This window comes from Thermobia domestica, chromosome 15 (genome assembly GCF_964235325.1).
Source record: "Thermobia domestica chromosome 15, izTheDome1.hap1.1, whole genome shotgun sequence".
Lineage (NCBI taxonomy): Eukaryota > Metazoa > Arthropoda > Insecta > Zygentoma > Lepismatidae > Thermobia > Thermobia domestica.
Genome location: NC_137468.1, coordinates 69,719,716 through 69,732,312, shown reverse-complemented (window position 1 = coordinate 69,732,312; position 12,597 = coordinate 69,719,716). Strand labels below are relative to the sequence as shown.

The 12,597-nt window shown below is 32.8% G+C and overlaps 1 protein-coding gene across 16 annotated transcripts in view; it reads left to right on the top strand.

The window, feature by feature from the left end:
• The window catches only part of LOC145671065 (cyclic AMP-dependent transcription factor ATF-1-like), a 52,688-nt gene that overhangs the window by 5,482 nt on the left and 34,609 nt on the right, over positions 1–12,597 (top strand). For 6 of the 16 annotated variants that reach the window (XR_014128437.1, XM_081739762.1, XM_081739772.1 and 3 more), the window contains exons 2-3: positions 2,055–2,265; positions 11,200–11,349. Coding sequence is in view for 15 of the 16 variants with exons in the window: in XM_081739772.1 (XP_081595898.1) it covers positions 2,055–2,265; positions 11,200–11,349 (361 nt within the window). In the remaining variant the exon portion in view is untranslated. Of the gene's footprint in view, positions 1–2,054; positions 2,266–10,390; positions 10,430–11,199; positions 11,350–12,597 lie in introns of all 16 variants that reach the window. The other 10 variants (XM_081739769.1, XM_081739776.1, XM_081739773.1 and 7 more) reach the window with 4 other exon arrangements.

Here is a 12,597-nt window from a genome sequence, read left to right as displayed (position 1 = left end):
TTTTTTTTTTTCCCTCGATGTAACCAGTTAACAGTTGCGGTCTCTGTGAAGGAAGTCGTAGATAAGGGATTTTCAAAATATTGCACAGTTCAGTTCAGTGACTTACTTTACGCTTTCTTCATATATATATATATACCGGTATTCGTATTTATAAGACACCAATAAGTGGTATAATTTGTGTAATGTGATACTCAAGGATCACGTCTTCGTATTAAGTCAGCAGCGCTTACGGGAGAATTGCAGTAGAAATGAGTCAGTTCTTAACATGGATTTTTTTTTTCCTTATAATGTAAACTTTTCTCCAAAATGCTGAAATAAAAATAGACATTTGTGGGTCAAGTGGCAATATGATCCATTCTTTTATACTTTTTCGTTCAAATTACTCTAGAGACTTTTATCAAAATTTCGTAAAATTTTTTTCAGATTGTCGAATTTAATTATTGCTGCTATAGGCCTATTCATCAGAAGTTGTTCGTATTAGACAACTACCCAGAAAACCCTTAATTTTGTTCTTTGAATGTTGCAAAGTTTAGACGATGTGAAAATCTTTGTGGAAACTGTGGGTCATGCTTTAAAACTTAAAATCCTACCTTATATCTCTAACTTCGTGTTTAAGTCATTATCCTCACAATATTTCGATCCTGTTCGGAATCATCGTCAAGCGCAGTTGTCATGCTAACCGAAATCTATTTTTACATTACATTAATATATCTCTTCAAAACGCGTACACAGAAAAATCGGCAACAAATATTAGTCGATACACTTCTACTTCTGCTCACCACTTCCGAGCTTTTATGCAAGCACACCTGTTCTCTGAACTTCTGTAACTTCTTTTTGTCCAACACTGGAAGTATTTAAACCTATTTACGGGCTTGCACAATAATGGAATAAATGTCATTTACTGTTCAATATCGCATTTCAATAACTATGTAATAGTTGCTAATTAATCAATGAAATGAGTTCTGTATGAAAATGTGAATAAGAGGAAAAGATTTTTAAACAGGTTCACATTTAAATCACACTTTGAATTTCCTTTATAACAGCCACTTGATTTGTGCTAAAGTAATAACAGTATTTTATTGATGGGTTGTAGACCTATTTATATTTTTTGAGTAAAGTGCAACATTTGTATTTCTCTCTTGTTGTTGATGATAGTACTTGATTTTTGTAAATGCAGGTATAATAGGTTTCTTGACTATCTTTTCTAGATACAGAATAAAGTATTGTGGAATCACTGTCATCAAAGGTATTTTGACAATAATCCAACTAGTGTCACTGACTGTATTATTCGTGTAAACCTAGCATTATGATGTAGAAGGTTTACCAACAAGAAAAAGAGAAATTTACAGTGAGATAGAATGAAACGTACAACCTGTAATAAAATATTATTGTGAAGAGTGATTAATGATATGTTTTGAAGGTAAGTCGTTCAAATGTCATCTGCTCTAGTAGGTTGAATTGATTCCTCTAGACTTGTGGCATCAGTAGTTCTCCGGACACGTTCTGTCGAGAAGCAGTAATGGGAACTTGCCGGTAGGATTCATGTGACCTCCCTCCTTTCCTTCCCGCTGCATTGTTTTGTGTAGGATTATCTCAAGTCTCAGTCAGATTTGTGAGAACAAGCCACGAACACTGAATGCACCATTGAGAATTTACCGCACAATATATGTGCAAATATGATGCGAAATTGAATCTCAGAATCCATTCCAGTTACCGAAGCAGATGATGAGGACATATGAGTGACATCTTCAGTGCACGATAATGTTGATGCTTTTCACTATAATGATAAAAATAAAAATCATTATCGCTTGTAGTTTTCATTCTATTTCATCTTAAGGTGCTGACGTTCTTATTGGTGAACTCTTAATTATGCATTTTTATTATGTTGAAAATTTGAGTGCATCTATCGTGTAAGGTACAGGACAGTAAAAATTATCTTTACACTAGCTTTATAGAATTTATTGTAGGTTTTAGTTTGTACTGACATATTAAGACTTTTTAAGTGTTGTTTTGAATGTAATATTAACTCTAATTTGTTCTCTCTTTCCTCGTAGGGGTCGATTTGGGGATATGGAAACAATGGTAGAAGAAAATGGGAATGCAGGAAATTCTGGAGGTGATCCACTTGCTCCCTCTCCTGGGGAGACGAGTTCCCCAGCTGTGACTTCGGTACAAAACTCCCAGCCCCCTTCCTTGATTGCAGCACCCCCATCCAGTGGGGTCAGCATTGTGCACGTCACGATCCCACAGCCTCCCAGCACACAGGTACCGGGGAATAAACCCCGGCAAGAAATTAGGCACATTATCTGTGGTTTGTAGTGGCTGCGACAACTGATTTTGCATGAAAACATTATTATGATAGATCGGTTATAGTGATCTTATGATTATTTATGTTAAACTTTGCACAAATGTGTATTACTGAAAAAGAAAAAAAAATAAGCATGTGTTATTTGTTTGGAGCAGCCACTCAACCACGTTTTATTTATCTTTCGTAACGTCTCGTAAGTAACTCTGTGTGCATGGAGAACATTAGCGTATTAGTAAATAGCCGATAGGCATTATTATTTCTACCATTATACTTTTTTTTTTTTTTTCAAAATTCTGAAAACCGGTTTATTGCTTCACACATGGAAGTGCAGATTTTGTTGCAAGGCTTACAACGTACTTGAAAAACACTTATTTCCTTTGTGTTTGTGATATGTGTCTCAGAATATGTAAGTTCGTTTCGTTGTGGTATGTTAACTGTCAAATTACATTTTAGTATAAATCGGAAAATGTTTGTGGTCTAGTTTATTCTTTATGTTGTATGAACCGATGGTAGATTTAGTCTCCTTCTATCTGTGTGTGTGTTGAGAAGTGACTTTATTGTGAGCTAAAGTTAAAAGAACTTCAAATTTTTCGTCCATCTGAAGAGTAATAATTAAATAGTGTTAATTAAGAGTCAAGTTTCGGCCACTTGAATATTTGCAATAAAATTATGCCTCAGAACAGTGGTATAAATAAGTATAGACGAAGAACATTTTTATTTATGGGTAACAAAGATACTTTGAAAATTTACCGGAGAGCTGTAACAAAATAAAGGACAAAATTTTGAACACTTAAATCTTCGAATTACAAGAATTTTTGACAGTATTTGTCATTCTGGTTCTTAGACGAAGAGTCTAGTTCACCTTATTGCTTTTAATGTCACAGGTTTAGTTAAATCAGTTGTCGGTAATGTCGAAGGATTATGAGATGTTTAAATTTTGCACCGAATTTTGTGAATTTCCATATTCTTTCAAACTGCTTCGTTACTCTTGAAAAGTACCAAAATGTTAAGGAAGCAATAACCACATTATTTACGTCTTAATTTCTAACTAATCAAATGCTAAGTCACAGAGCAAGCGGTGCTTGAGTGTCAAAGGCACGTATCTACAAGAACATTTGTTATTTTAGTGCGGTACCGTTCAGATACTCAGAACGAACTTTATCGTGCGTCAGAGTACCTCTTATTTCTGTATTTATATCATTGATGACAGAGAGTTACGGATTAAACCATAGAAGTTTCTTAATCATCAATTGAGGGAGATAAAGCAAATTTAAAAGCGATAAAATAGATAGTATCCTAACTCACGTTTGATTTTTTTTTTTCCTTTGATCGAAATATAATGTGATATTCATTCGGCTTACCGAGTTACACGTTACAGACCCGCTGAAAGAATTTGCATATTGATAGTGTTTAAAGCTTTTAAATTTCTTGACACAATTATAAATTGTGTTACAAATAGTTATTAACGTTATATACAGATGGCTTTCAAAATAATGAAAACCCCTTAACAAAATTCAACTTACCTAATCAATATGGCATTGAATCACCTTTAGTCTACCTTGCATTTGTTGTGGAATTGAGGCACATAAATTGCGAATCTATCCAGAGGAATTCTTAATGCAGTGCAGCTCGTAGCGATAAATGGATAAAGAAATCTGCACAAGATTCGCCATTTTAAGACTCATCATAAATATTAAGTAATCCGGGGAGTAAGCGGACCGGAAGAAGTGTTGGAAATCCATCCGTATGTTCCATATATCGTGCCTGAACAGATCTGGGTGTGTGTGTTGGAGCATTGTTATCGCAGAAGACTATGTTATTATAAGGAAATCATAGGGTGCATCTAGTCAGCTTAACCGTCCACATAAACATTGATAATAATACGTCCTTTACGAGTATTAATACGGCCAACGTTATACTGCGAAATTGCGGCCCACACAGCCGCAGTTGTGTGTAACTGTAGAAAGTATTCCGGAGCTTCGCCTGTTTGGGCATCTTTCATACATTGGACATGTAAACAAGGAGCAATATGTCTCGCTGATCCATATTATCCTTTTCCAATACTTGCCAGTCCATGTTTTCATGTTCTCGGGACCATCATTGTCGCGCTACAGTGTAAATTTTTGTAATTGGAGGTTTCTAAATTACAACCCGATTGTAAATATTATGTGGTTCTCGTCGGATTGATCGTAGAAATATATCATTCCAGATGCTAATTGAATACTCAGTCAGTTGGGCTGCACTACCTGTACGGTTTCTTATGACAGTCCTCTTTAGTAGGGCTCAAAAACTTCCGGACGCGACATCACTGTTTCTACAGGCGTCTAGTTTTACCAGTGGCGATAACTGAAGGTCAAATCATGTTGGCCTATGTACCAAATTGGATTTGTATCATTGTAGCTCATGGTTTTCTTAACTAGGTCTCGGTCAGAAGAAAATTTCTCAAGCACTACTCTGTAATATGCAGAATTCCTCTTGCCTAGTCCTATATTTCATTCACTATTCGTTTTTCGTAATGTTTTGCTATGAGCTCTGTATATTGTCATCAGCGTGTGCTGCGCAGTTGCCTAATATATTGACAATCTTGAATAAACCTCGAACTAGCCGCACACCTACCGCACAGATTTCCGATTTTGGGCTGCCAACACCAGACCTATTGTACACATGAATCCATATCTTATTACCACCCAACACAACTCTAACAAAGACAATCGAAGTGCACGAATGTTCAGTTTTTTTAAAACTTTCAATATGGATGTATTTAATTGGTATCTATGAGACTGTCAAGGGATTAAATGTTAATGAATTTATCTCGATGATATTGTAAAATATTTTCCTTTCTATAAACGTTGTTCATATGAGTACCTATCACTGTATAGAGATGTTAGTAATTTTTAATTTGTATTACATACTTGGTATTAGTTCGGTAAACCCATTAAAAAAAAGAAAATGTGCAAATGTTTTGGAATTTGCTTAGGCCCATTTTATTTCTTCGATATTTTATGCAATATTGATGTTTTTTTTAGTGTCATAGTTTTTTGTAAGTTGTAAGCTTGCAATTGAAAAATCAGCACTTCATTGAATATTTCCCGTTGTATGTTTTTAATTCTTAGAAGGCTGCAGATATTCTCATTTGGAATTTATTGATTTCTTTTTCCATTTTTGGAAGCTAAGTGCTTGGGATGTGGCTTGCCGAATGCTGATATACATTTTTTTTTCGGTTAAAAGTAGTAAGGTTTCCCTATTACTAGAATATGTTTATTCGTACAGATAATACTATAAGTTTTGCTTATTTATTTTTCTGCATGTTAGTAATATTTATATTTGCATGTGTAACATATTCCTAAAAATTAAATTTATGCTACTATTGGTGTTCGATAAACATTTTTTTCTGTATTGCTGGAATGTATTATTTTTATAGTCATACGCTTATGTTGAGATGAGTGTTTCTAAGTTCAGTTTATGCTTGAGACGAAATTTTTAATGAAGATTTTCGAGTAGCGCGAATTTCAAAGACTACGCCGTATTTACTTCTCACGATTGTTAGTTGAAAATACATTACCACATAAAAATGGAATAGAGAAAGAAAATAACATAATTCTTTTGAAGTGTAACCTATTGAAAGTTCAAATAGTCAAGTTGAAGCGCCGTAACTTGAGTTATGTGATTTAGCTGAAGCAGTTAGCAATATTATACATAACTTTGCGGAATTTCTATTAAAGTAATAATGTTTTTGAGCAGCGGGTGTGACCCGTTCCTAAAGTACCTTATTACTCTAAAATATAGATATAAATTACTGCTTAAGTCCCATGGTTTTTGAGCTAGGGCACTTGATATCAACTTTTGGCAGACAGTAGCTCTGAAAGCACGCGTTTTTCGACCCGCGTTTAAGAAAAATTTTTAAAAGTTTATATATATTATCTCTAGTATTTTACTATATATACAGGTAAAATACTATTAATCTCTAATATATGTTTTTTTTTCCCTCATTATTATCAAAATACTGGCCTGAAATATTCCTACGAAGATTTAAAAAAAATTTCATCTGGTGCTCATCATCAGGATGGTTTAAAACTTAAATTGTGTTATGTAGCTGGGTGATCGCATGCTGGAATGCGATGCTTAAGTGATAGAAAGTAAACATAAGAATTTGTGAGTCTTGCTACTAAATACGGTAACTACAACTTCCTGTGGAGATTGTTTAAGAAATAAAACACTGAACTGCTGAACAAGACTGTACTATTCATAAAAATAAATAGTTCTTATTTTTATTTATTTTATTTTTATGAATACTACAGTCTTGTTCAGCAATTCAGTGTTTTATTTCTGTTCTTATTTGCAAGACATGCAGCAATGTTGTGTTGTCAGATTATTCAAGATATACTTATTTCAAGTTCCAGTAGTTCTATAAATGATTAAATAGTGTACTATTGACTAGTCAGTACTTATTTCGTTACAGTAACATTATTAAGCAATTTAACTAGTTATTGACCAAAAATAGTGCACTGTTTAATCATTTATGGAGCATTAAAACTTGAAATAAAGTGTACTAAATGATCTCCATAAGAAGTTGTTACTGTATATAGTATCGGAATTTATAGGTTCTCATAATTATTTTATTACCACTGAAGTATAATATTCGCATGTGATTAGCCAGCTACGTAACATGATTCAAGCTTTAAACCATCCTGATGAACAGCACTCAGTGTACGCGCTTGAAATATCGGTGAAGATTTTCGATTTTAACAGAAATATTTTCAAGTGAGTATTTTGGTAATAATTTAATGTGTATTCCTTCGCTCCATTAGCATCCCCCCCCCTCATTTGTTGCAAGTATTACCTCTCGAAATGTAGCACTAACGTCCTGCGTCTTTTATACAAATACGGGAATCGTGAAAATATGTCTTTAATATTTTATATTATTCTCAGTCCGTTAATAATAGTTTAAAATATATATAATATGTAATAGGTCCGGAGACACTTAGAGTTAAGACACGTAGTGATTTTTAATTCGTATTACAGTGTTGACCGACGTGTAAACCATACCCTGTTTTCTGTATTCAGTGTGGAAGAAAAAATATTCTCTGCATATATAAGTAACATTGTAGTAAGAAACGTATACCAATACTTAACGAAATGTAGAATCACACATGCGTCTCGGAGTGCGTCTGTAGCGCATACTCATCCAGAGAAAAACATACATGGTATGAAATAGTAAATAAACTACATGTACTGAGTTACTTTTCTTTGTGTAACTGGAGTGTTGTTAAACACCGTAAGGAAGAAATCGAGCAATGCAGAATAGAATTTTTCAGCGTTCTTCTAAGATTAGCATGTCGCTGAAATATTCCGACACACATGTCATTGCGAACTTGGTAGCTAACATTTATGTAATCATGACAAAGTGTACACTAGGGCGTTTTGCAATATGTCTTTATGTCGTATATGTCTTTACATTTCCGAAACGAGAGTTTGTTACGTACGGAGTTGAAACTACTTATAGTTTGCACGAATGATTTGCCGAAATAGTCTAGAAATATACGGGAAAAATGTAACCAGTATAATTCCAGACGATCGGACCGTTCAGAATATCTCTAATCTTGAAAGCATGACAGGACGTAGTTACTTTCATGGGAAAAATTGCTTGATTACTTATCAAGTAAGTTCTTAAACGAACTTCGTTCTGTGATTAAATACGGCAAGAGACTGCAAACTTGTTTTGGATTTTCTGGTTCATTGATTTCGTGGGAAAGTTTTTATTGAAATCAGGAGGGATTATCGTACTAGTTTCTTTATTTTGTTCCTTTACCAAATAAACATTAATTTATAATACATATATTACATCTACAAATGAAAGTAGATTTTTTAAAGAAGGAGTTTTTAAAAATTCGGACGTGAGTAGGAAATTTAAAAAAGTCTTAATCTCCCTTTCCCCTCATTTCAACAAACTAACCATCGAAGAACTTCTTCGTGTAAATCAATTGACTAAAGACTAAAGGTAGCATCGATAGTTTTAAGCTTTACTAATACATTATGCTGTTTGCGTTGGAGCGTTCTATTATAAACTGCAAAATGCTTGTGCTCATCACGTAGTTTGTCTTTCCCTCCCTCTCGCTGTCTCTGTCCGTCTCCTCTCTGTATATATGTGTATGTATGTATCTGAAGCTGCAGCAGACCTAGTACTTCAAGCTTTGAGTTGGCGAGACTATATCATAGGATAGTAGAAAATGGTTACATGATAGGAAATAAAGAACAAGTGAACATTTTCACATGAAGTAAGTGATGAATTGGATTGACAAGTAGAGACAGTTTTCTTTATTGTGGGGGAAAAAATCTGGATTGGATAATTGAAAAGATAGTCATGAAGTACTGACCGCGCTGATTAAATGCTGACACTGACGTTTTAATTTCAACTGTTAAGCAAGAAGGTTTTTTAACATTCTTGTAATCTTAGATGAAGAATCTCGTCCATGGCTTTGAAATTCCAAGTGTGTATCTCTTAAAATTAACAATTAAAAAAATAAAAATAGACCTAAAATAAAATAAATCCGAGAAACAGCGAGTTCAAGAGTGCTTGTAAGTTTACTTCATGTTTTCCTGTCATCATCATAATTTTCGTATTACATTTTTGATCTGTTGATTACTTATGTGACAACTAGTTTTCCATGTGAGGATATTTATTTATTTACCAGTCTGTTTATTTTTAGATCATAAAAACTTAAATTTCTAAATCACGTGTAGAACGTGAGGATCATATTTATGTTTATTTTTGTTCAAGTTTGTAACATAAATTTAAAGACTGTTTTTTCCTGTAAGTAGTACATGAATACAAATATTACAAGAGACTTGATAATGAAGGATATAGTACTTCAGATACATTTTTTATAGAAATACAGTTTTATAATAGATAAAACTAGATGAAGTTCCATGTCATCATATTTTGAATTACAATTAAGTAATAGAAATTTTAGATGTTTAGTTATCAACATAGTATCTCCAAATTGATATATTTTGAAATTAAATTTTAGTTGTGTGGCACTTATAAAACAGTGTTTTGTCTTCATTTATTTATATATTAATGTATTTCAATTTATATATCAGAATATGTACAATATTTATAAAATTAAAGTTTATATATCAAAATTTAAAAAAAAAAAAAAAAAAGAATCATTAATTGTGTATAGATCACAGACATTTCAGTTACATACTGTTATATTTCTGTAAATTACACAATGGATACTATTTCTTCTTTCATATCTTCCTTTTGATGTGCTCTTCATATAATTTTATGTAGTGTATCTTCATTTCTGTTCCAGTTTACTCTCTGTTGTTAGCTTTGTAACTCTCGATTTCTGGTGTTTTACACTGTTACTGTGGTTAGAAACTTTAGGGTTGATGTCTTTATATTCAGATGTTGGTATCTTGTGCTTCGTTGACAACAGTAGTATTTGAAAATAATCACTTTTAAGTTAAAGTAAGCGGAAAGTAAATGTGAATGTAATCAGCTGGCAGTTTTGGCTATGCTTTCTCAAACGCATCTTTAGTTTCAAATTAATTTTTCCTAACACAAGTTTTCCATGTTATTTGTCTCTCATTAATTTGCGTGTAGAGCTTGATATATTAGTCATGGATCATTACATTTTAATTGCCGATACGTTTGTAATTAATTACATTGCTCTTCTATATTTCAGTGAGTACATTAGTAACTGATAAGGATTAGCCGTAGTATTAATAACATTTGATCTTAATTGTCCTGTTTGTGAAAGGAGCTATAACTCGTATTCCTATAGTTTTTCCACCTTTGTCCTAGTTGTATATAGTTTTACTTCAGTTAAACTGGATACAAGTTGTGTGTTTCAGCGCTTCGAATCCTGGTTCACTTTTATGGATTTCGTGTATATCATCTCTTCTTATCAAATTGTATTAGAAACTGATTTTCATATGAATTGAAGATCGTTTTATTTACTACTAATCTCATTCGCAAGTAAATTCCATAGTAATAAATACATACATATATATTAGAATTAACTTCCATAATAATCAGTACTTGAAGTTAATTCCTAATATTTCATTTCTTCACAGAAAGTGGAGTGTTGGCCAAAGACCGAAGCAGATTCACAGGTATATTTTAAAATGAATTGGGTTTTGCCACTTTAATTAAGTATCGTTTAAGTTCAACATTCATCACATTTTTTGTTTCATAACTAAAGAAAACAAAGAAGAGATATAAAATTAAGTATGGTGATGGCAAGAAAACTATCTTACAGTAGCGTTATTTAAAAAAAAAAAAAAAAAATCATTTCTGAGTTTTCGTTGTCTAAAATATCGACTATGGGATGTTTGAAGATACTGTTCGGGCTTTCACTTGCTGTATCAAAGAAACTTTGGCAACCATTAAAATTGTACCATGTTGTGCTGATTGTATGTTCTGTTTATTTCACCTTGCTTAAAAGGAATGATCAACATATGAAAACACTGAAGTAAACCACGTATCTTTAAAGCAGATGAAGAAACAACATATTAAGAATTAAACCTTTTTTGAGCTATGAAAGTTCGTTCAAAACTTTAACAAAATAAAGAGAAGAGAATAATAGTGAAAAATATTAAAAATATTTGATTGTCAATGCAAATGAAACCATCGGTGAAGATGCCACAAGATGTATACAAATAAGTATATTTAAGATTAGGTAATGAATTTTTATACATTCGTCAGAAGTAAAAAGAAATAGTATTTTACCAAAAGCATGCTTAAATATTTACATAAATAAATTTTGTGCAAAGAAATACTCGTATGCTCTGTTTCTTTTTTTTAATTATTATTATTATTTAAATATGTCAGTTTCTGATAATGAAAAGTTATATACTTTACTTTATAATATTTTCTTTATTAGGTTCAGTCAGTAATTCAGCCTAATCAACAGTCCGTAATACAAACTGCTGCCAATATTCAACCTGTACAGTTGTCCAAGGGTAATGTGATTTTAGTCAGCAAGCCTAATTCTGTGATACAAACAACAGGAGGAAATTTGCAGACGTTACAGGTAATTTGATATTGTCATTTATATATATCTGCATGGTTCATCATTAGGTATGGAGTAATTTCTTTAGTAGTATTTATTGGTTCTAGACATAGGGTGTAGCTGTTAATGAATATCTGTGAACATAATTTCGTCTTGTCAGTGATGGTTACAAGCTGTAGGTCTGATATACAAATATGTGTAAACGCTTTGAAAACTTACTAAAAAGACCGTGTGAAATACATTTTACAAGGAAAAAATAGACCTAATGTTTTTGTGTTCCTGGTAGACTGTAGTAATTTCCGATAAATGGGGTTTTTGTAACAATAAAATCTTCACACTCTGTGTACTTCGCGCTTGGAATACTATTACAGCATACTCTGGTTAATTCGAACAGAAATTATTCGCCTTGTAATCTGTATTAAAAAGAAAGAAGAAAAAAATGTAAAACTCGTGAATAAGTTGAACTTCTGATCCTCATGTTTGGATAGTATATGTACAAGAGTGTTTACTGTTGGATAGATAGCAAACAGAAGATTGCAATTTTAACTGGTTTTCAGTTCTCTAGATACAGCCATGGGTAAGAATGACACAAAAGGACAATTCATCTGATGATAATAAAGATGATGTGCCAAACCCAATTAAAGTTTCCGAGATAAATGAAACTGAAGATTTTATGTGTGAGAAAATGTAGTTTGTTTGCAGTATTGAATTATTCAATTAATATGTTGCTTTAAAGTAAAGTCCACTGCATGTTTTATTATTTTTATGTGCAGTAGTTTTGTTCACTTCAGTTTAGGCAATCAAAATAAGTGTTAGGGGATATTTCGAATTTGGATAATTCGAACTATTTTCGTATCAACTTGGACTTCGAATTAAAGAGTCCGCTGTATTTGTAATAAGGAAACTTTTGTTTTGCGTATTGTAATATGAGACTTCATTGAAGTTTGGCTTCGTGATATTATAGCTACACTGCAAAGTTTCGTATTATGGAAACAAAGTGCAAATCTTGTATTGAACGTACATTGATAACCACATTATAGGTCTTCGATATTATCTCATACGTTGACTTGTACTATTTCCGTAATCCGTTGTAGCGGTCTTATGCCACTGGTGAGGATTTTTTGCTGATCTCGACGATGGGTCACCATACGGTGCGTAGCGAGGATGGAATATCTGGAAACCAGATTTCTCGGGGAAGTTCTTTCAAACATGGAAACCAGTAAAAATCGCATAGGCTTATTCCTGGCGAGTATGGTAAATGCCGCGAAG